This window comes from Lagopus muta, chromosome 3 (genome assembly GCF_023343835.1).
Source record: "Lagopus muta isolate bLagMut1 chromosome 3, bLagMut1 primary, whole genome shotgun sequence".
Lineage (NCBI taxonomy): Eukaryota > Metazoa > Chordata > Aves > Galliformes > Phasianidae > Lagopus > Lagopus muta.
In genome coordinates this window covers 70,298,586-70,324,176 of record NC_064435.1, presented here as the reverse complement: position 1 = coordinate 70,324,176, position 25,591 = coordinate 70,298,586, and the positions used below count along the sequence as shown (strand labels likewise).

Genomic DNA, 25,591 nt, shown 5'->3' with positions numbered 1-25,591 from the left:
AGTCTGTACTATGATGGCTGATATTTTTATCCTCAGTAAAAAAGCTTTCCTCACCACATGACCATCTACAGAACTTTACATCTTTTTTTAGTAACCGAGTTGTTGCTCATGACGCAGCATAGTTAGATCACCTTGTTGTAAACATGTTTTTATGCCAAGGGCTTATATGAACTGTGGATGATTTTGATATGAGCCTGAATTTTTTAATGTGTCTGGAAATTCCATTCCCGATAAGCTGGCTCATTCTACAATGCATATCAGTGGAGTGAAAGAATGAGTAGGGGGTACCACTGAAATTTGGATTGTGAACACAATAAAGAAAGGTTTTCCCACGGGGTGGTGTTGTAAAATTTTTTGCAAAATTATTTTATGTACAGAAATTCTCGAGAAGTCAAAACGAATGGTTTCATGTGTTTTTTTTTCAGGAACTACAGTTTGAGAGACTGACTCGAGAGCTTGAGGCTGAACGTCAGATCGTAGCGAGCCAACTGGAGCGATGTAAACTTGGATCAGAAACTGGAAGCATGAGCAGCATCAGGTAATGCATGAACTGCTGATTTCTTTGTTGGGTATTGAAAAGAAGTAGTATTGATCGTGGTGTGGAACAGTTATACAGCAAGGATGATGAGCTTTTAGTAGAGTTTGAAACTTCATTTTTTATTTGTTTTATTTTAAAGAAAAGTTCAAGAGCAGAAGGAGTTTGGTGTAATTGTTGTCTGATTTGTCCAGTAACAAGGCGGTAGTGACGTTTGGAATTTGTTGACTGGCAGCTTGCTGATTTATCTTATTTTATCAAAACTTCGTCAAGGTATTAAAAGCTTTAAGGATTCTTTCAGCTGTCCATAAAGCTGCTGACCTGACATTAAAATGTAGTGATAAAGTACGAATCTTCATCTTCGTTAAACATTGGCGCCCTTAAAGTCAATTATTCTGTACACTGTTTAGATGATGGAAGTATTATTTGAGAAATTGTAACAGAAGGAGGCTGATCCCTCGGTCAGTTTGATACGACTAAAGATTTTGTAGTCTTGAGCTACTTCCCAGCCATACTTTTTTCTCAGGTGAACTTAATAAATAAAAGATGACAGTGTTTGGGTTTCAAGGACCAGGAGAAATGCTGTGTGGACATGTCTTCTATTTGCAGCAGTGCAAATACTAAGTGCCATGTGTTTGAATATGTGAGATGAAGAATGATAGACCAAGCTTAGTATGAAGTTTTATGTGATATAAATAGAAAAGCCTGTAAAAACCCTGTCACTATTGGAATAAACTCTTCTTCAGTTGAAGTAACTCAGACTGTACTTCAATTAAAGAAATGATTGTTTTCCACGGTAGGTAGAAAACAGTCGTTCTGCAGAATGCTGCAGATGCAACAGAAATTCAAAATGTATCATTAAAGTAGCAAAACTCAGATGAATCTTTCACTAATTCAACCACTGTGCATGAAGTTCACTTAAATATAAAACAAGTCTTAACATTAAATCATGAATTAACATCCTAAAAGAAAACCCTGTTCAATTTTATGTATTCTTTTCTACTGGCTACACTTGTATAACGATTAGTAACAACTGCATTACTTTGAGTTATTTAAACACAGTGTAGTACTATGTTTGCACTTGAGGTACATTCTCACTGTGCTTTCAATTTTGTGTATGGCATGCTTGTATTTCAAAAAAGCTACCTGAATCATGTCTGAATAATGCTGTTACCTTATGATCCCTACGATTATTTCACACAGTATTATGGAGACTGTGAAGAAAATGTGTTCTTTTCCTTTTTGGTTACTGTTTTTTTTCTGTGAATATCTTTCAGCAAGTTTAGACATTTTAATCATCAGTGGCGTGAAGACTGTTCTCCATCTCCAATTGTTGGAGAAGTTTAGTATTTTGGCTATTTTGACTACTAATCTCTCCATAGGACAAACTACTGCTGTGGAGATTTCATGTAGAACAGTTTGCCCCAGAAATGTTATACTTGGAAGAGTTCAATATTTCTAGCATTTCAACTAGAAATATTTAACCAAATACTTGAAACAACATTGAAAGCTTATAATTGAAATGTATTCTTAGACTTGCAAGTTGATTTTTGGAATCATCTAGTATTTTCATAATCATCTAGTATGATCTGATATTTTTCCTGTATATGCGAAATGATTTTAAATTTTTGTTAGTTTGAAACATATTTTAAAATGATGGGTGGGATTAGAACTATCAAAAATACCAAGTCAGGTCGAATATCAGTCTGGCTGTTGTGCTGACTTTCTGTATGACTGGAGTCTGTACGAGTAGAGAGACTTGCTTAAAGGACCCTTTTGTTAGACATAACCACCTGTGAAGCTCTGCTTCTTAGACATACTTGCTTTGAAACAAGGTTGTTAACTTTGTTGCAAATATTTACTATTTTTAAGTCAACTCTTTTGTTGATACAGTATATTTTGAAGGATTTCACAGCTGTGTTGTTCAGCCGCTCAAAGTAAACCCAAGAAGTCTGAGACAGATTACCTGCCCCCGAATAACCATAAAGAAGTGTCATTCATTCAAATGTTGCATCATTTTTATGTTGAATTTTTGCTATTGAGGTCAAGTGACAATATTAAAAGCTTCTGAATCATTCATTAGAAGGCTACTACTGGATTTCCAGTTAACCCTGTGGTTTCTGCAGTCATAATGGTAATCTGTGCAGTTAACAGGTTGTTTTGTGTTTGTTTTTTTACAATAACACAATCAGAAATAATTCTTAAAAACTGTTTCTGTTTAATGCTAAGATAAATTGATCCAAGTTCTTGGGATTGGTAGAAATAAAAATAAAAATAATTCCTTTGAGATTAGAGATTTAGATCTAGGGGGGATTAATTTTGTTCTGTGACTTTTTGTAATAAATATGTAAGCTCACATTAAGATTTAAAGTTTATTTGCTTTCCTGTTTCAGTCAGTGCATTTCAGGCTAAGAAATCCAAGTGATGAGAACAGTTTCCAAAATGTAGATTAAGTTCTAAACAAAGAGATTAAGAGTTTTCAGAATGTGAAATTGTACAGGGGAAACCAGAGATATCGAAGGCTAAAGCAATTATATTTTCTTCTCATTAATGTGCTAAGTGTTTAAAAATTAAAAATGCTCATAAAAAGAAATTCTTACCAGAATTACCCATCTCTGTATCTGGACATGGTGGCACACACCCATTGAGATCAGTTGCAGTATAGGGAAAAAAAGGAAGAGAACTGAGTGATCAGAAGAATAAATTTGTGGCTAACAAACTAAGGAAAGAACTCGGATTCCCTTAATCTTTCTTGAGCCCAGTAGTTGGGAAGTCTGTTTCCCTCTGAAGGAACACTAGAGATTGTAGTATCTGTTTTTTTACATAGAGATTTTAAGATATGTAAGTGGATTGTATTCATGATTTCCACTGCACCCAGTACTGTATAGCATTTGTTGTAGTGTGTGTTGCTATCAATCTGTTAAGCTTTTGTTTTCCCAAACACAGAGTTGTTTGACTGGTATGAAAGTGTCTTATTAGAGAGGGTGAGAAAGTCCCCTTCTTCCTTCCTGAGATTTTATCATAGGAAGTCCTGCTTTTGAAGCTTCATCCTCCAGTGTTATGTTTGCTCTCCCTGAGTGTAGTTTGTATCATTCTCCCTGCTTGCACCCTTATGCTGCTAAACTTCTAAGGAAAGAAGGCAGTGGTTTTCTTGTAGCTGGGGGCTGAGTGATATGTTGTAGAAGCTCCCAGAAACTTTCATAATAATAATAATAATAATAATAATAATAATAATAATAATAAAAAAGGCATGAATATAAATAACATCTGCTTGGGGTGTTAGTTTTTTTAACCCTTTTCTTCTTCTGGCATATACATAATGGTTCAGTAATCAATTCTGTTACAACTCTTTTCACCTGTGTGGAAAGCCTATGTAACCTTTGCTAGCTAGTATCAATGGAGGACTAAAGCTATAATAAAACTGCATGAACAGCCATAAAATACTATTTTATGATCTTATGATCATAAAATTATAGAATTGCTCAGGTTGGAAAAGACCTTAAAGATCATCAAGTCCAGCCACAACCTAACCATACCTCCCTAACAACCCTCCACTATATCAAGTCCCTGAACACCACATCCAAACAGTTTTTAAACACATCCAGGGATAGTGACTCAACCACCTCCCTGGGGAGCCTATTCCAGTGCTTAACAGCCCTTTCTGTAAATAAGTTTTATCTGATATCCAACCTAAACTTACCCTGGCACAATTTAAGGCTATTTTCCCTCGTCCTGTCACCAGTGAGAAGAGACCAGCCCCCCTCTCGCTGCAATCACCTTTCAGGTATTTGAGGAGAGCAGTAATGTCTCCCCTCAGCCTCCTTTCCCCCAGACTAAACAGCCCCAGTTCCTTCAGTTGCTCCTCATAGAGCATATTCTCCAAGCTCTTCACAAGCCTTGTTGCCTTTCTTTGGACGAGATCTAAAAGGAACTTTTCATGTTAACATTTGTTCCATGTGTTTGTTACTACCCAAGGAATTAAAACTCGTACACAGTATGGAGCAGCTTTCCATATTTGCTAGCTAACCCAGCTTACAGTGGTGGTTACTGCCATGTCTTGATGAAACGCCTTGAAACAACTGCACATGTGCATAATGAAGGAGTGCAGTGTACTTCATCGGGGAGATATCGGGAAAACTGTTCTCAGTAAAATATTAATGTTATGAATATTTAATGCTTGTCTTAAGATTGTGTCTTTGAAACCACATTTTAAGAACGTGCTGAAAGACTGTTAGTTCTATCTGCTTTTGTTTTGTTTTGTTTTTGTTTTTGCACATTTCTGGCACACCTTGCACTTGGCGTATACATAAGGAGCTGTGTGTCCAACTGCACTGTGAAGCTTCAGGTAGCTTGATTTTCAGTCATTAAGAACTTAATATATAGCCTTTTCTTGTCACGAGAATCAGGTTCCAGAGATTAATTATCAGCTAATTTGTAAACCTCAGTGCAACTGCTAACAAATATACAGCCTAGATCCACTTTCAAATTGATCATGTCTGATTGGAGGTGAATCTAGTTAGCCAGGATGGAATGTAATATAGTCAATAGTTTCTAGGATATGAAGTGATTTAGTGAATTAAATCTTAATGCTACACTTTTTCTGAAGATGGTCTCAGCAAATACTAGGTTCTTGAAGTGCTAAGTTTCATGGTATGAGTAGTATCTCTTTATAGGGAGCTTGCCACAAATACAGACAAGTATAATATAAATATGAGTAATAAAAAAAGTTACTAACCAAAATATTCCTGTTTGAGATATGCTTTCTCAACTACCAAGGTGAAAACATTCCTGCTTTTTTCCTTTGGCTATCTTTATTCTTACTGATGTCTTCAAAACTTGGCACAATACAGTTGAAGCAATGGCAGTAAAAGAAAAAAAGTGGTTGTATGGAGCACATACATTACCAAAGATGTAAGGAGCAGGTGTTTATAAAAACCTTTGGAAAATGAGATCTAGTAATATTTAAGTTTCTTATGACAAAACTGTCCAAGAAAAGTAAAATATAAATACCACAATAGCAGAGGTCTTTGCTTCTGTCTCTGAAGCTCTATTTACCAAACAGTGTTTCAGGCTGTCCTGTTAGGCTCCAGCAATCTACTTACGTGTCACAGAAATCCTTGGTGACTTTGTAGGTATTGGGTTGCTAGCTGGCAGATGATGGATGTGTGTCTTCTAGGTAAAGTCTGGAACCCAGCATTTTTGCAAGTCAGGCTACTAATTTACATTTCTGCTGAGGCCCAGTATTTAGGGAACCAGCTTAAAAAATAGTTATTAAAAAAAAAAATACTGAGAGAAAAGTTGGTGTAACGTAGTCTGAAGTTGTACAGATTCTTGGTGCTTCCATTAATCTAAAATCTGTAGGGACTCTGTGCTGGTTCTCCATAATAAGGCATGTTGAGAAAACAGATTAGTCTTATTGATGCCCTACAGGGAACTAACTGGTTTCACAGTTTTATAGCAAACAAGCTTCTGTTGCTGAAAGGCAAATATCCAGCAAATGTCCAAGCATTCAAGTCTGGTGTGATTTTCTTTCTTACAATTCCTCCCTATCTTTTGCAATGTAATTGTTCCTTTTCCTGCTGGAGATATCACTTCTGTGAGAGCAGCAATACAGTAACGTTCAGCATTGCTCAAGTTTTAACACTAATATGTTTATATGAAATTAAAGTATCAGATTTGTTAAAAATGCCATCCACCTTACTGCAGAGAAGCAATTTTTCTCTCTGTTGCCCTAGGAAAAGGTTTTTTTCACCTAAAAGCCTTATTTGGGGCTGCCACTTGTCACTTTGGTTCTCTCACAGTTAGCTCAAGTATTTCATTATTTCTTCTGTTTCACTAATACTACTAATAGAAAAGTAAAAAAATAAAAATAAAAAAATCAAGAAGCAGAATTATGACAACATAGTAAAAACTTTAGATACTTTGTATATCATCATTTACTGATAGGTGAGCCAATGAAAACTCTATTCACGTGGATGTTCTCTAAATCAGTGCACTGTTGGTGTGATTCTAAGGTGTCTGAAAGTTCTTCCCAGTTGTCATGTTCACAGTTAAGTATCTGCCTGCAAGTCTGCACTTGAATATTGCGCTAATTTGAAGTTAATTGGGAAATATTCATCTTAGGAAGTATATCTTTGTTAGTGTAAAAATCAGCTATGTCTTACAGAGACATAGCTCTGTGTACTTTTGGCAAACCATTTGTTTGAAAAATTTGAGCAATACCTCTTGCCGTTAAGGACAGATAGGTACTGCAGCAGATTGCCTACGACTGTAAAAAATATCATTTGAAGCTTAAACGCTTGTAAAGTATCTGTCAAAAAAAAGAGTATGAGTGATAAGACTTTCTCTACAACCCTTTGAGCTCGACTTTTTATGATTCCTTCCTGTACTCTGCTTTAATAATTCGACAACGTTCTTTTTGTCCCCATCCTTACTTATCAGATGTGAAAATGTTTTTGGACAGGATTGGAGGAAGACAAGATTGAGGATAATGCTGAGGGAAAAGTGCCTTGATACTGTGAAGTTCTTTGAATTAGCGCATTTTCAGAAGAGTTGATTTTTAGTGCTTAACTGCTTGTGGATCAAAAGTACAAGATAGCTTTTTTTTTTTTTTAATATATCTTTGATATCTTTTGATACCTTAGAAATAAGTGGTTTATGACTGAGAACAAATTCTGTAATACTGGTGAAATTGTTTAATAGGTATGAAAACTGAAATCAAATGCTTTTATAGAAATAAGGTAGCAAAGGTATTTTGAAGAGTTAGTTTTGAGAAATGATGGACAGAGCCTATCACAGTGTCTGTCATGAATATTGTATGCCGGTTTATATTAAACCCAGATTTCAGTTTTTCCTTATTTTGTCAAGGTTATCTCCCTCTCAGATGTACATTGAGAGGTATATTTATGTTGTGAAGGGAATTTCAAGCAGTCATCATCATCACTGCTGTTGTTGTTACAGATTTGCACCACCAGCCCTATGGCTCTCCCCTGCTACCCAGGCCCCCATGCCAGCCCGTGGCATTCAGCCCCAAATCCAACAAGCACAGCCAGGTCCCAGATCCCTACAACCTGCCCAGCCTGGCCATGCTGGATCTCTAAGGGTAGTCTCTGATTTGTTATCCTATCTGTCCTTTGATGTGTTTAGGGTGAGGAGAGGTCCTTCCAAACCCTATGAAAAGAGGTCAAGAAGCAGATCTATAGGTGCATGCAGGATCCCAGTTACTACTAGTGTAATTTGGAGGAAAAGTTAAGGAGAAAGAATGTTTGTTCCAAAAGTAGATGAGGCATCTGGAAGAACCCAGACATAATCTGAAAATGGAAGAATTGGATTTAATTGGTCCACAATTGAATCAAAAGTAATAAGAACTGAAGGGTGGGATGGAGCGGGATGAGGAAAATAAAACTCTCAGTGACTAGAGAAGAGTAGGACGCAAAGATAAGGCAGAGGCGTCAAGGAACCATATTGTGCCCTTCGTAAGTGTTGCAGAAATGAAGACAAATGTTGACAATATCCATTCAAACTGGATTCTGGAGTTGAGAAATATAGGTCTTATTGTAGATCTCACTGGCTTCATTTGCTATTCCAATTAGTCATCACATCTGTATGTCAGTTCCTGAGATACTGTCAGATCATTAAGATTCCTGCTTATCTGGAAGGCTGTAGGAAAAAAATGAGAAATGGCAAATACCTGAAAATGATAAAAATTAATCTTTACAATAGAATTAAACAGCAGAAATTGATACAATTCCATTGGATTTCCTTCAGCTAGTTTTATAAGCAGATAGATATTTCTTTTGGTTATGCACATCTTGCAGCTTATGAAACTCCGTTGATACTATGCACAACAGCATCCCTCCATGCAACATAGCTTATCCCCAGAGCAATTTAGAAGTGAAATGGTCATGGAACAAAAGTTGTTTAATAATGCATTTTTACAGGGAGTGAGCCAAAATGCAGTCTGATGAAGGCTTCCCAGAACTTCAGACAAACCACTTTAGCTGTTCCACGAAGAAAACAAAGTGACAAAATGTTGTCCATATGCTTGAGGAAACAAATTCAATGTTGTACTTTCTCAGAGACATATTTCTCAGAGACTGTTTTCTCTCCCTTTGTCACTCATGCCTTTGTCTCTCACCATCTGAACTTGAGTAGGTGATCTTGAACATACTCCTCACTTTTGTTACCTTTTTTCTTTTCCATTACTTTAGTCCACCTAGCCTTCATACCTGAACACTGCAGTTTTTAGGACCTCCTGTTCTAGAACCTCCTCTGCACTTCCTTGCTTTGGTAGGTTCTGATTGTCTTTCACCGGCACAGATTAGGAACAGTTACTATTGCTTCCTGCCAAAACTCATTCAGGATAGTTTACTTGTTTACAGCAAATGATTTGAGTTACTTTTGCATGAAGCTGGGTTTGACTGAGTTCTTGGTTTTAATAATTGATTTTCAATGTAATCTTAGAATAAATTGAAGATTTTCAGTGATAACGCATTGATGAAAGTTACGCGTTCTCATCAGACATAGTTTTCAGAAATGCACTCATCTCTACAGTAGTAATTTATGCTTTCGTATCAAGTGTGGATCCTGTGTCTTGCTGTGATCCATTTTGAATTAAAAATTAGAAAAAAAAAACAAAACAAGAAACTTGTGCTTAGCTGTAGTGTTTGATGCTGGAAATTTAAGATTTATCAATTAATTCTGAAAAGCTTTGGGTTTGGGTTTTTTTTGGGAGTGATTCTTCTTTCTCTTACTTCAGAAATTAGCAGTGCTGTTGTTAATAATAATTAGGTGATCTTTCCTTGCCAGTATGTGATAATGTGCGCAGGAATGAGTCCTCATTGTATTTTTTTCCTATCTGTCTGCTTCTTCTGAGGGGCTGTCATAAAGATAAACACCTCAGTGGAGCTGCTACAACTGTGACTGTTCTGGAGCAGAAACCAAGCTTTGCATTCCTTGATGCTCAAGTATATTGAATATCAAAAGATCATAGGAGGTATTAATATATTTAGTTGGATTGCAGAAGTGGCATGAGTGGATGCATTTCTGTTTCTGCAGGCTTCTCACAATTTGATAGCAACGTACTTTGAATGGTTGATGTTATGAGCTCTAGAGGCATGTTGCCATTTCAGCAGTTAAGCAAAGATTTTATAGATTTTTAATGTGTTAAAGGGACTTTTTAATCTCTTGAGTTTTCAATTTGTAGTACGTGTCTCAATTGCTGCTAATTGAGAATAAATATTGTGCCTCCTTCTGGCTTTTCTCTACCCCTTATATTTTCACCTCAAGCCCCCACACTGCTCATTTGCACTAAGAAAGACTTAATTAAAAAAAAAGAAAAAATAGCCTCTTGCATTTCAGCTCTCTACTTCCTCACTCTCTGTAGAGCAATATCTTCCTACTCTCCAGATGCAGAGAAAGAAGATGAAGTACGCCCTTTATTTTCTTTCTATTACCTTGGAAGAAGTTGTTCATTATTGGATTGTTGTATTTTGTTTTCACGAAGGCATCTCTGCTGTCTGGGAGCAAGACAGCTGCAGGGACAAGGAGGGTAACACCTTTAGATGGGCAGTCCCTTCATCCCTGCCAGCTGAAGTTATATAAATATGTTGTTATCACTGCATTTTGTTTCCATTTTCCTCTTTTACCTCCCTAGGAGGGAAGTAAGCAGAGGGCTGTGTGGTGTAACCTGCTGGGTTAGACCACAACAGTCCTTTTGGCACCCAACATGAGGCTCAAGGATTGCGATAATGACAGATCTGACTGTAGCATGTTAAAACAAAATTGTTGTGTTGTAATAATTTAGTAGTTGCTGTTCACATTGTTACTTTTCCTGGTTTTAGAAATCTCTCAGGATTTTTTCATGGAACCATGTTACTTGCTATATATGATCTCTATTGCACTGTTTATCATTTCCAGGGGCTGTTATATTGTACTTTGTACTGTATAACACTGGTTGAGAAGCTAATCTTGTATTCAGTATTGCAATCATCTCTGTATTTTGGAAACTGCATCTTGGAAACTATTAATAATTTCACTCTTTACTTTGTCTCCTCGGGGAGCCAGACTGTGGGGGAGAGAAATGAGAATGGCATGTTACTTCTGCTGTGCCCATTAACACCTTTAAACTTTTGTTTAAGGTTAAAGAAGTATGTATAAATATGCCCCAGAGATCTTCCCCTCAGCTGGACAGTGGAGCGGCAGGCAGTGTGGAGTGATACGGGCATGTACCAAAAAAAGTACCCTGAACTTCTGCAGAATCCTGAGAAACTGTTGAAATGTGTAGAGAATGTGTACTGTTACCTTGGCAGTTCTGGAGAGGCACAAATTGCTGCAGTGTGCTGGTGTCTGACCCATGCCTACTCAGATCTGTTCAGCTCAGTTCAGCACCCTGACCGGTTAGACCACAACACATCACCTCCGTTCCATGATTTCCTAATATAAAGGGGATGTATTCATCCTTAGCTTTTGACCAGGTTTACAGATTCAGTGAGTGGCAAGTGCACAGTTATCTTTACAGTATGTGTAGTATTGCACTTGGGTCATATCTACTTTGGTAAAACTTGGGTTTTATCTACTTTTACTACTACATATCTACTTTTAGCTTCTCCAGGGGACTACTGTGGGAGACAGTACTGAAGGCTTTGCTAAAGCCTGGGTAGACTGTCAACAGCACCATCCGTCAGGTTGGTCACTTGATCACAGAAGAAGATCAGGTTGGTCAAGCAGGATCTGCCTTTCTTTAACCCTTACTGGCTAGAATTGATCCCTCAAGTTGTCCTGCACGTGCCGTGTGATCTCACTCAAGATGATCCTTTCCTGACATTGAGGTCAGGCTAACAGCCCTGTTGTTCCCCAGATCCTCTTTATGACCCTTCTTGTAGATGGGAGTCACGTTGGCAAGCCTCCAATCCTCTGGGACCTCTCTGGTCGACCAGGAGCACTCTGCCAGCTCCCTCGGCACCATCAAGTGGATCCTATCCAGCTCCATGGACTTATGAAGTCCAGGGTTTACAGAAAGCTCTGGAAGCTCTTTGGAAATTCATGGCCAAATAATTTGTCAATGAAATGTAGTACATGTAAATTGGTAAATGTAGTTGTTGGGGATAGCTAAGCACCACAAGTTGCTGATCAGGATAGAAGTCCTTATTAATAAATTGAAGTAATTACCACCACCACTTTCTATGCTTTTCTGCTAAATATAGTATCAGAATATGGCTTCCTAGGAGTATGTAAATGTCAGGATATGGGACTTTAGATATGGAAAGCTTTTACAGAAAGCTTTCTTATTTTTCCTTTCCAGACAGTATTAATCCTGTAGATGAACTGAGCAAAAGAGGTATGGCTTATCCATATATAAAAACATTTATAAATCTGCTCTCCAAAAGGATAGCATATGGAGTATATTAAGGAAGTCAGTCTAAAAGAGCTTCTCTAGCAGCTCTCCCAGAATTTTTTTTCTTGTTTAAAAAATACACTGAAGTTGGATATTAAAAGTGTGGTACTCTTGTTAATGGATATTCTTCTTTCATCCATCTTTTTCTTCAGTCCTTTCCTTCAGACTTCTTTCCCTAAAGTGTTTTCAATTAGTGCTGTTATTAAGAAGATAACAGCATTTTCATTTGTAGTTAAAAACTTGCCAGGCATTCACCTTGAGTCCTTAATTTTGGCTCTACTCTGAAGTTCAAGAAACAGCAGAGTTGTGTATTGCTGCTGTTACCACTCTAAGAAACTACTGTAATACAGCTCAATTTTGCTCCTATGCTTCAGCTGCCTTTTACTAATGAAGACTTAATTTTACCACCTGCAAAAGGAAGAATGAGCCAAAAATATTATTTATGTTTTCTACTTTAGTTTTCACATAGGTTTTGCCTTTGCTTTATCTTTACTGATCCACTTTCAGAGGAAGCAGCAAAGTACTATATGTATATGTACACACGGCATATAATAAAAATAATATATATATTATATATACAGTAATACCTTTAAATATATTTAGTTGTCCTGGAATGCACAAGTGTTTCACAATTCATTTCTGCTTCTGCAGTTAGGCATTGATAATACGTTACTTTATTTCTTTGCAGTGAATTTGGATGACAGTTTATATTGAGTTTGCCCTTCCCCTCTCCCCCCCCACCCCCCCAATAAAAGGGATATGCAGCTTCAATAAATGACATTATTAAGGAAATCTGCTACATGAATCTCCTAACATCAATAATGATTGAATAAAAGTGGTTTTTATTCTATGATGAGTAAAAATTAAAGAAAAAACCTGTTAACATGCTTAATAAAATCTTTGTCAGGTTTTGATTATTTAAAGCACTCATTGAAAATCTAGGCTATGGTGTGACTTTTGTTTTGATGCAGGACATACACAGTGAAGGGACACAACTGACCAGTCATTTAGAAATATTTTGTGGTTGATACACAGCTTTCTACATTAATGCTGACTTCTAGTGAGAAACAAAACTGTAGTTACATTAGTGTTTTAGCATAGGATGTCATTAATTATGAGTGGGACCAGCCTGGGGTAAAGGTTTTTTTGGCTAAACTATTCTTTCACTTTATCCTGTTAGAATTTAAAGGTATTTTAAGTGCTGCTAAAATGTAATATTTCTAAATACTCTTAATCTAATCCAGTGGTTAATATAGGATTCTAAATTGCTATTTTGCTTTTTTATTTACATTTTATGTAGGTTGTTTATGATGGTACTGCTTTGTTGTCCTAAGTAGCTTAATTTTAGAAGTGCAATGGTTAGTATCTTTCATCAAAGAAGCTATGAGAAACATTTCCTGGGTATTGCTTATGTAGAATGAACAGAGCACATTGGTGGTGGGATTGGCATTGATGATGCTGATGGTAACTGAAATGGCCTTGGGCAGAGCAGGATCTCCCTGCCCCAGTGTGGTACAAGCCGATCATGTTGACCCTGGCAAAGCCAATCTCCAGCAGGCTTCCACGTGCTTTACTTCTGAGCTGCCAGTTTGTTCACACCATCGATTATGTTGAATAGGAAACAAGAAGTTATTGTAATTCAACTGGTTTACACTTCCGAGGTATAAAACATGCAGGTTATTTTAAATACTATTTTCTGACTGTCTTGCAACCTAATATTTGCTACTGCTTCCATGTATTTCTTAAACTTTTGGTTCTGATTTAGCTTATTGTTTTTATAGCTATTCTGCTGTTCCTACTTTTTATTGATATTGGAAAAGCGTTGATCGTTTGATGAGCAATGAGCTATTCCTTGTGATTCAAGGTAAACTATTTTACCAGAGTGATTTTCTATCCATGAGTTTCAAGACCTAAGATCTTGAACACTTAATAATTTTAATTCCTTACCAATTAGCCTCTGAAAGATGTGTCTAAAGGGGCTGAGATTTTTTTTCTCTGTTGAGCATCTCTGTTTCTCTGGTGATCCAGGAATAGGTATGGGACCTTCCAGTCTACTGTCTTCAGTTAAAATAGAATCCTTTCCTCATTTTCTCTCAGGCTTTTGAAGGTCTCTTTCTCATTGCTTTTGTAGCAGTAATCGTTTGTGTCCTGCAGCTTTGTCATCATTTTGTGATGTATTCTGCTAATATCTTCTGTTCAGTAGTGATTCCCTGCTTAGAATCTGGGGCTCCAAGACTAGAGGTAGTAAAAAGTGGAAAAGATTGTAAAACTTTCATAGTTGCTTGCACTGTGAATGAATAAAGGACTTTTGTGCAAGTCTGTCAGAAAGATTACATGCTATATTTATTGATAATAGCTACAAATGGAAGATTATATGCAAATGTATACACTTATTTCACCTGGTATTTCAACTGTTTCAGTGAAATATGCTAACCTTCCTCCCTTAGGCTTCTTGGAATAGCTCAGTATGAAAGCAATGCACCAAAGTTGCTAAAGTTTAGGAAGTAATCTCTTCGAAAAATTAAATCATTAAATCCATTTCAATTGATGTTTAATTTCACTGCAGCCAAATCTCAAGGAGGAATACTGTGCAATATGACTTGTGAGCAGGCAGGAAAACTTTTAATGGAAGATACAAATCCTGCTGCTGTTCTCTAATTCAGTGACCTCTCATTAATTTCAAAGGTATTGCTTGGGTAAAGAACTTAGAAAATGACCTTTGGTTTTGCCTATTTAAATTGCTAGTGGAGCTGTCACATCATTCTTATGGAAAAGAACTATGGGTGTAAAAATAAAGATATTAAATGCACGGTTGAAAGTACATTCTATGTATTTGCTTCTATATTGATTTTCACAAGCTTGGTGATATCTGCTTTAACTTACTGTGCAATGGTTAGAGGTTAATCTGAAAAAAAACCCACACCAAAAACTTGCAGCATTGATTTGACGTTGGACTTTCTCATAAAATGGAATTACAAAAGAATGCAGAAGCTTTGGAAAGGCCACTGTAATCACAGATAAATTTAAAGTATCTGTCAGTATTAGATTACGTATTTGCTTTTGTGGAACCTCAGACCCTTGAAAATCTGTAGAAAGAATATTTTTGAGTGTTTCAAGGCAAAAATTCAAGCTGAATTTCTAGTAGTATCCAGACCACTTTTGTGAGACCAAGGTGAAATTGTAATTGCTTTTCAATATTCATTTTGTACAGAGGTAAATACTGATGCTTTACTTCTTCATTGAATTCTTCTTTTTCCTTTCTAAAAGGCTGGAGACAAGATTTCTTTCTTTCATTTCTTTTGTTACACGATTCCACGTGGGGAGGAAGGGAAAAAAAATAAGAACACATTTTTATTTTTATTTGCATGGAGGAAGGGAAGATTTCAGTGTCTGAATGAAGCATTCAGTTCTTCCAAGGCATCCATTCTCTCCTGTGGCATCAGCGCTTTGCCAAGATTGTCACACTGTGATACCTTCTTTATTTTTAAGCTGAAGACTTTCTAAGGCTAAGATCTTTTCAGTCTGTGGGTCTGCAGTATGATAACATGAAGCCTGATGGGAAAGCTTCACCAGCTTCTGCTGGAAAAGCTTTGGCTTATACTTTTCAAGCGTAAAAGTTGCAGTGAAAGGGAAGGGAGGAGTGGAGCAAATGTGCATGGAGAAGTTTCTTTACTTATTTGATTGGACACTATGTACAGTCAGTGTGACATTGCTTGTCTCTTCCTCTGTCATTTGGATGGCCTTTTGGTAGCACCGAGAGCAAAGCTATTCAAATACATGAAGGCAAACAGGCTTTTATGGGAAATGTACCATCTAAAATGGCATTTCTTACTTTTTGAACTCAGGTCAAAATGCCTTCAAATGCCAATTTTGACTGCATTGGATTTTCTAAAATAAAGATGATGTTTAATAAGGAAATAAATGAAAAATCAAGATTAACATCAATTCATTGCGTTATTAGAAGTTCTAGCAATGTCTGTTCGTAAGTGTTAAAGTGGTGCTTATAATACTGACAATAGTAAAATTTCTCCGAACTAAAAAATTATGCTACATTTGATGAATATTTCATAGTTTTAATTTGTTTTGCACTAAAAACTCTTAAGATACACTTCTTTGTAGAACCATAGAATGATTTGTTTCGTAATGATTAGAAACAAACAAGCAAAACAACAGTGAGAGTTACAGTCTTGTAACAAGGTACCAGTCGTTGCTCCCTTAGGATAGGATACCTGTGTACTGAGATGTATGGTTGTATGGAAACATTTATTTTCAGTGGTGGCTGCTGACAGTAAAAATGTGGGTTTGAAAGACATTTTTTAGATAGCACATGCAAATAAGTGTAATTTCATCAACTGAAATGACCAAGAATTTTTTAATATATACTATTTAAATGGTCTCTGAAATCACTGTGCAGGAGAATGCCCTGCAGAGAAGGACCTGGGGTCCTGATGGATGAAAAGCTTAACATAAGCCAGCAGTGTGCTTTTGCAGCTCAAAAAACAAATGGTATCCTGGGCTCCCTCAGAGGAGGGGTGGCCAACAGGGACAGGGTGATTGTCCCCCTCTACTCTGTTCTTGTGAGGCCCAATCTGGAGTACTGTGTCCAGGTCTGCAGCCTCCAGTACAAGAAAGACAGGGAGCTGTTGGAGAGGGTCCAGAGGAGAGCCACAAAGATGATCGGGGTGCTGGAGCAGTTCCCCTACAAGGACAGGCTGAGGGAGCTGGGCTTGTTCAGCCTCAAGAAAGGAAGGCTGCGGGGTGACCTCATTGCAGCCTTTCAGTACCTGAAGGGAGCCTACAAACAGGAGGGGAATCAACTCTTTGAAAGGGCAGATAACTGCAGGACAAGGGGAAATGGTTTTAAGTTGAGGGAGGGAAGATTTAGTTTGGATGTCTAAGGGAAGTTCTTTACCAAGAGAGTGGTGATGTGCTGGAACAGCTGCCCAGAGAGGTTGTGGATGCCCCATCCCTGGAGGTATTCAAAGCTGGGTTGGATAGGACCCTGGGTAGCCCGGTCTAGTATTGAATGTGGAGGTTGATGGCCCTGCCTGTGGCAGGAGAGTTGAGGATTCATGATTCACCTTGAGGTCCCTTCCAACACTGGCATTCTGTGATTCTGTGAAGATGTGTTCTAGTGCTTCAACCGCAGAAAATGTAGACTGCTTCCCTGTTAGGGAGCATTGCCAATTTTTACAAAGTGTTGCAAGCCGATGACAATATATTTGTCTCAGAGCTTTGTGTGAGATGGCTGCACTTGCAGATTGACTGTGAGTGTGACAGGGAAACAGAACTTGTTTTTGAGTTTTTTTGTGTTACTCTGTAAACGTAGAGGCAGGTTGTCTTTTAAATGAGTGTGGTAATATACACTGCTACTGGCATCTTCAATGTCATCTCCATTTCATTTTGCTATCCAGAGCAATGTAATCCAGAGCATTCTTTGCTCTCAACATAGTGTTGGTAAGGTGTTTGGTGACCAGGGATAATAAAAGAAGAGCGTGAGTATCCTTGCTACCACCTGCAAGCTAAGTTTACAGTCTGGTTCAGTAGTAATGCTCAGGTTTCCAAAAAGCTTTCCGTATCTGTCTTGCTAACTTGCATTTGGCTGGAAGCATATAATGCAATGTGAATGCTCAGTAAGTATTTAGTGTACCTCTGGAACAAGCAAATGTTCCTCTTAAAGGGCTCCAGTTTGTACACACCACAGCTATTCTGTGTGATTGTTAATTGGTAATTCACTTGAAAATCCTGCAGGTGCTTCAGACTGAAATGGTAATATAGAGTAGATGCAGCCTTAAGATGGGATTTCACGTTATTCTTTGCCAAAGAAAAGAGTAATAACTTTCATTCTCACATCACTTTCTGAGTGCTCCCTCTGCATCCTTTTCTGAGTTTGACTTGTAGCTGTAAATCTTTCCTGCTTGGAGGGAAAGCTAACTCATGAAAAACTGTGGGTTTTCCCTCAGATTGGCAGGCTAATCAGAGTCACCATAGAATTGCACAGTTGCTAAATTTAGCACAGTGGAAGAAGCAGAAACACAAGGAGAAAGCAGGTCCATTCCCTCTTGCCTCCTCCTGCTGTTAGATTGAATTAAGTATAATGTGAAACTACACCCTGAAGGAGAAGCATGTAGGTTTATTCAAAGATTGTGGCTGTTGCTGCTGGTTGAGAATTTGTACAGCTGAGGTTTTGGTCTTTAAAAATGTTGAGGAATTCCTCAAATGATTTCTTTTATGGTAGTTGTATTTAGAGAGTTCTGTCTGTAGCAGTTAATAAATGCTTCCAGGTGTCTTGTGTAGATCTTTCCTGACAAATGCAGGAATGCTGGATGTGTATTTGGCTGTCTTTGTTGTCTTTGTTGGCCTTCTCAAAAGAATGGCAGGATTTCAGAATGTAATAGCGAACTGTTATATATCACCATGACATTCATAGTCAGATACAGTGGAAACTGCACCACAAAACTTACACTTCTAGTATTGTTTTCTTTACCAAAATACTTAGGATCAGTTTTAATATGAGGCCAGTTTCCTTACTATTTTTATTTTTTGTCTATCTCTACTTATAAAATGATAAAAGTAGAAATAGTGCATTGTAATTTTCATGGAATCACCAAGGTTGGTAAACACCTCCAAGATAATTTAGGCCAACCATCCACCTATCACCATTATTTCCCCACTAAATCATGTCTCTAGTACAACATCCAAATGTTTCACCTCCAGGGATGGTTACTCAACCACCTCCTTGGCCACCTGTGCACACTGCTGCCTCACATTTAGCTGAGTGTCAATCCATAGCCTCAGGTCCATTTCTTCCACGCAGTGTTCCAGCCACTCTGCCCCAAGCCTGTAGCATTGCTTGCAGTTGTTGTGGCCAAAGAGTAGACCTGGCAATGGGTCTTGTTGAACTTCATCCCAATGGCTTCAGCCCAGCTATTCAACTTGTCCAGATCCTTCTGCAGGGCTTTGCTACCCCCAGGCAGATCCACACTTGCAGCCAACTTGGTGTCATCTGCAAACTTACTGAGAGTGCACTCAGTGCCACCATCCAGATCAACAATAAGGATATTGAAGAGGACAGGCCGCAGCACCGACCCCTGGGGAACACCACTCGTGATCAGTTGCCAGCTGGGTTTAACTCCCATTCCACTACCTCTCTCCAAGCGTCACCTTGCAGACAGTTCTTTACCCAGCAAAAGGTGTATCTGTCCAAGCCATGGGCTGCCAGCTTCTCCAGGAGAATACTGCTGAAGTCTAAGTAGATTACATCAACAGGCTTCTTCCTATGCCTTAAAAAACTTCCATTCTGTTTTCTTTCCGTTCCATTTCTCTTTTTCTAAAAAAAAAAAAAAAAAAAAAAAAAAAAGTCTAAAATACCTTATTATTAAACTGCTCAATTTATGACTGAATCTGAGTCATATTGTGGAACTACTGTCATGTCACTGTAAAATAAACTGAGAAACAGGGAACCATTCTACTCCCTAAATATAGATTTTGTCAGAAATAAGGGTATTCAATGAGAGCATGCTAGCTTTGGAAATTCTCTGTGCTGGTATATGAGCAGAATAAAGTAAAAGTTCTAAAATCAAGTCCTGCCTTTGTATTAATGTACAGGAAGTTGTTTCTTTCTGCTTGTACTTAAGCACTTTCAGAGATTTTATCTGGTTTGAATAAACTCTGTACAGCCTCATTAGGCTCTCTAAGGTTGTTTCTCCCCTCTACTCCTCTGCTTTCTACTCTGTACAGTTCTCCCTGGCTGCCTTCCCTTACTCTTCTCTCTCTATATATAGTGCAGAAGCCTAAAAGAGAAGATAGCTAAATGTATACATTTGTAGTGAAAATAGCAGATAACATTTAGGCATTATTTTCAACAGCACAAAGCATTCAGAAAGAAGCAGATACCAAGTGAGATCCTTTGACCTTATTTATGTCCTGCAATCACTGATAGCTTGTAGCTAGGACGATCCAGGTTTAGCACTAGGGTTTTGTCAAATGAGTTTAAATGTGTCTGCAGCTAGCTTGTACTTGTAATAAACTTAGTGTTTGTTATATCCATGACATTAAACGTGCTTTGGGAAAGTGAAATTGCTGATAAACGTATCCAGGTTCTGAAACCTTGGCTGATCTGATATTTCCATGGTTACTGTTCATGAAACTGAAATGATTTTTCCCTGAGGGAAAATACCCATGCGAATATGCCCAGCAAGGTTGTGACAGGTTATATCAAAGTATATTAGTTTGTGTGATGGAGCTTTACACAGGAATTACCAAGGCAGTACTTCTGAAGCATGCTTGAGGCTTGTACTGGAATGGGCTTTAGAGTCACTGTATCTTTGGATTTCAAAAGAAAGAAAGAAAGAAAGAAAGAAAAATCCCTTCTATGATTATCATTTACATAGCATTTGCATATATAGCACTATCACCAGCTGAATTTTGCTGACTTAAAGAAGGACCCATATATATTCTCAGGGCTTCTCCTGATTGGACTTCTGATTTTCGTCCAGCTGAAGAAGCAGCATAACTGTGACAAGAAAAACCAAGAACAAATCCAAGAAGAAATCAACTCAAGATACATCTCTGCTTTTCTTTTTCTACTGTGGGAAGTGGGCAATAGAATCCACCTGCTGTCACTGACTGAGCAAGGGACCCTCACCACTTCTTCCACTGCTTCCAGTGTCAGGATAATGAAAAACGTCTTTGGGTCTCTGAAATTTGGAGATGTCTTCTCTTTTTACCTGCCTCTCTCTGTATGTACATGTATATGTCATTGACACAGAATGTTTTTTGTCCCAAGACTGCTCTCTCTTTCAGTCAAACCTGCTACGTATGTTTGTGCAGCTTGCTCCAGAGTATCTTTCCCACCCATTAATATTACTTCCAAAATCTGAACAATTAATACTGAACCAAATAATATTTTTTTTTCTTATTTTAGTCAGCATAGAATTATACGTGTTCCTTCAGCATATTATGAAACATTATCACCATTAACACTGTCCTTAAGTAGTCAATTCCAGTGCTTGAAACCTGCTTCTCTCAAGTTGTTTGCTTCTGAGCTTTGGCTGCCCCTTAGTAGAAAGCTGTTGTTATGAGACCGTAGGGTTTCTTACTTCCATTGTAGAGAATATTATGAGTGAATGTGCGTATATGATGTTAAGGTAATGTAAATAACTCTTGCAGATACCAAATTATTTTGATTGAAGTCATGAATGAAAACAATTACTGTCAGTAATTCTAGGTATATTCCAGAATGTACATTGATGGCACAACCAAACAAAATATCTAATTAAATTACGCCAAGGCTGTTGCTTTAGTTAAAAAAATAAGGACATTCAAACCCTGACAGTTCCTATTTCTCATCATCTTGTAGCTCAGAACCGCAGCAAAATAGCATGATGTGTCAGAGGTTTGACAGCAGTACTTAGATACCATATGCATCACTGAAGACGTGAGCGTTATGTAAAAGAAGTGAGCCTGGTGGGAAGTGGCGATATTTCTGTGATGTATTGAGTTCTGTTCATATATTTGTTACAGAGAGGACAACAGGGTCATGGCCATTCCTGCTGTTGCAGGAACCAGCTCAGATGAGAAGCTTCTTATATGCTTCTTGACTGCACATTATCATGGAAATCTTTCATGAAGAATTAAATATAAGGACCCTAAAACCCAGCAGTCGTCTGGCATTTATGAGGGTTTCTCATCCAGGTGTCCCATTCTTGATTGTCATGAATTCTACATTTTCAAATATCCCCACACTTTATCCTATCTCTCTACCCTTCTCTATCAGAAGTCTCTTTTTGAAAGTTTCCAAGTGCAGAACAACTTTACCTGAAATTGTGCTCACAATTAGCAGCTAGCTGTTCAGTCGTTCTCTTTTGTGTGTGTGTGTGTATGTGTTTTTTGTACTTTTTCTGAGGACAGATGCACTAAAACCTGATATGCAGTAGTGGGGAATGAAGCCTCAGGCCACTTGGAGAGTCCTTAAGGGGAAGGAAAGTAAAGAACACAGAAAGTAAAGTTACGCAGAGATGTTATGGCTCTGCACGTCTTTTCCAAAGAGAAGGAAGAAGCCTGGATGTAGATCTTCAAGACCGCGTTCTGGTCTTTTATTATAATGGACAGTATAAATCAGTTTCAGTGTAGTACTTAAAGTAATGACAGCCTTCTTTGTTCTTGAAGGCACACAAAAATTGCTTTGAGGGTTCCAAATCCTCTATTGGATGTCTTTTGCTGCTGCACAAATTTTGTTCCCGATACATATCCATTTTCTTTCTCTGCCATTACTTTTTCTTTTCATTTTAAAGTTGAAAAAAGCAAAACGAACATTTTCAGCTAGGGACTGCAACACAGTTTAAGTTTAAATCCTTAGACGGGATAGGGTGTGGATTACTTATACTTCCACTAGCACAAGCAGGTACTGTTAGAAAACCCATTTTGAATATGAATAAATACCATCCTTAAAAAACTTCTGGGAATTGATAAATTCCATGTTTCTATGTTCTTTCTATCTCACCTGAGCAGACAAGTGTTTCCTAGGTTCTTGAACCTCTGTACTCGTAGCTATGGCATCTCCAAAAGGGCAGGAGAACCTTTTCCTTGCTAAATATGGAGACAGGTGATGCAGCTGCTTTTACCCCTTTCTCTGCCTCTGAGAAGGTTTTGCTCAGTGTGGAAATCACAAACTTCCAGACCTCTCCTACTGACTTTGCCTGATTCTCTTTGCGTTTTGTAACTCTTCTTTTTTTTTTGAGAAAAAGGAAACTAGGAACTGAATAGAGCCAAATTAGAAACAAAGAGGAGGCAGAGAAATGAAAAATGATGCTTAATTGTGAGAAGCTCCACGAGTACATTAGCAAGGTGAGAAGGACGAGGGCAGGTGAGGATACAGTGGGACAGGCTGGGCAAACACAGGAGCCAATGGTGTACTGAAACAAAAGGACTTCAGTGGGTGGAGTGGTTGTGGTGGTGATTTCTTCCTCTTAAACCTTGGGCTGCCCGTGGGTCTATTTCCCTATGCTTTGATACCCCACTCCAGCTCCTCCTTCCCACACGTCAGGCCCAGGCTGGGAGCTGTAGGCTGATATTTCACATATGCTTTTGTTACATTTTGGATATACCTGAGGTAAAGTCAATTGAGTTTGGTATTCAGTCTGTGATAATAGCTCCCTGTTGCTTCCTGAGTGCTTTGCAGGAGTTTATCATCAAAAATAATAGATGAGGATGAAGCTAGAACAAGTGTTCATAGGGAGATAAGCTTATACTTAAGTCTTGTGTAGAGAGCAGAGTGCAGGGATTTCACATACACTGTACTGTATGATAGCTAAAAGTAATACAATTTTGTTTCATATCGATACAGTAAATCAAGTACTTAACTTAGATATACCTTGATTATCTCTCATAAAAGATTAATTCCTCAATCCAGCTATCAACTTAACTTGCTAGTAAGCTAGGCTTAGATTCTGGGTAAAGATACAGAGGAATTTAAGTGTCAGTGACAGGGACTTATTTTCTTTTAAAGAGAAAGGTCACTGCTCTGCTTTTTGGGAAGAAGTGTATGCAGAGCTTTCTTTTGATGACTTGATTAACTGATTAATTTTGAGGATGCTTGTTGTGGCAATATTAGTGATTTGGGGTTGCCTGCTCAAACTCAATGCTTAACACTCCAAAGAGGACCAGATGATCTCCAGAGGTCCCCTCCAACTCCTATGATTCTGTGTACCTGACACACTCTGGCTCTTCCCCTATCCAGGCAATTTCACTCTGGGCATGGAAAGCACAGCCAGGCTAATTCAGCTCTGAACGTGCAAACAAAATGTTCCTGTTGAGCTGTAATTGAAATGGCTACATCAGGGGGAAGGGGCCAAAGAAGGTAAAGGGGAGGGAGAAAGTTTAAATTATAACCTAGAATCTATTGTTGCTATGTTTGGAGACGTTCCCTTTTACTGATCTGCTGCCCAAGCACTTGAATTGTTTGCATTTTGGTGCCGAGGGGCCACCTCCCCTGGGAAACTGCTGTGTCTTGGTTTTCAGCCAGCTGAGCTGTTTCTTCCCTGACCATGGAAACACCATTCCCAGGAAGGACTGGCTTCTCTGTGCTGTATTTTCACCATACCTGCTTTTTCTATACAGGGGCAGTGGAGGAGCTGCAAACCATTCCATGAAGGCGCTGCTTGAAGCAGTCCCTCAGATCAGCTTAACAGCTGTCTCCAGAGCTCCACACCTGCCTCTCATTTGTTTTACATAAGCAGAAGAGGATAAAAGATGTATCTAATGGGCTCAAATAATGTTCTGGAGAAAAGGTATGAAGAGTAATTACTTGCTGCATATTTTTGCAGACTTCACCCTCCTTCCTTTGTCAAGCCATGATCCTAAGCACTTCTGCTTTCCTACTATCACTGTGGGAATGCAAGTTTTGATGTCAAGATTGGATGAATGTTGTATGTTATGCTGTGAACTAACAGAAAAAATATATTCTTCTATCTTGCAGACGACAACTTTGAAGTCAGCAACTCACAAAGACTTAAAAAACTCAGAATTGTCAAATTGTTCACTTGTCAAATGCTAGTGTCAGGATATGGGTTATATAATCTAAAGTAAATGTTAGATCTTGCAAGGCACTGAGTGTTCTCAGTTGATGCTGAAGACCAGGCTGCTTCTAAATGATTCTTTATCTAACAAAACTGTTTCTGTACTAAAAAAATTAAGTACTGAGTATTTCAAGTGAATGGAACAGGATTATGAAGGCTCTCTTCACTTCTGTGTAATGTATTGCAGCACATCATTTGCTGCCTTGTCAAAATTTGTGTGTTTTCTCGTTAATGTTAACTTACTCTCGGGCTAGAAGAAGCCCTGTGTATGTGGCTTTGTTTTTGATGTCATTCAGATAGTGGTACTGTAACTCCCTGTTTATACTCAATTTCTGTTAAACTGACCCAATAATAAAATGTCATCCCCTAAAGACTTCGTTTGCACTGGGGGTAGTCAGTGCATTGGCAGTCTGTTGCTGTCGTTTAGGATCATCCGACACCACAAACAGTCGCAGGGAGCTAAGGTTCTTTTTTGCTCAGTGTCAAGCTGAAGGAGTATAAATTCTGCTTTTGAAATGACTGTTCAAGAGGTTTTACTTTGCTGCTCTGCCAGCATCTTTTACAAAGGCTACAGTGTTTGAGTACAGAATAGTATTTCTTACCACTTAACAGGATGCTCTTGGATTCTCTTTCCAACTCAGCAGGGCTCTCACATGGTGCCAGTGCTTTATTCCTCGCGTATCCGGCCTGTACTCCCAGTTCCAGGATTACTGTCAGGGCCCCATGGGGGATGACTGCTCCCCATGGGAGGGGGAGCTTGGAACCAAGGGTTCTAACAGGCTGGCAGAGCAGTGGACTTGCTGGCTGGGACCCAAACCTGCAGTGACCAAGTAGGCTGGTATGGAGATGGTGGCAAGGTTTGGTGAAGAGTTCAGACTGTGCAAGGTTCACTAAAGAGGTTGGAGAAGTCGGTGGTGATGAGGCAGGTCTGAGGTGAAACTAGGAACACAAGTCACTATGTTATGGTCAAGATAAGTACAGAGAGTTGTAGCCAGTGATCCCAGGCAAGATGATGGAGTTGAGGCAGATCCCAGGTCAAACTGGAAAGCCGCATAGGGTCTTGATCTGTGCTAGTGGTGCACT

At 38.4% G+C, this 25,591-nt stretch overlaps 1 protein-coding gene across 10 annotated transcripts in view; it reads left to right on the top strand.

The window, feature by feature from the left end:
* The window catches only part of CTNND2 (catenin delta 2), a 613,278-nt gene that overhangs the window by 238,479 nt on the left and 349,208 nt on the right, over nt 1-25,591 (top strand). For all 10 annotated transcript variants that reach the window (XM_048938460.1, XM_048938457.1, XM_048938459.1 and 7 more), the window contains one exon: nt 426-538. In XM_048938460.1, the coding sequence (XP_048794417.1) occupies nt 426-538 (113 nt within the window). The remainder of the gene's footprint in view (nt 1-425; nt 539-25,591) is intronic.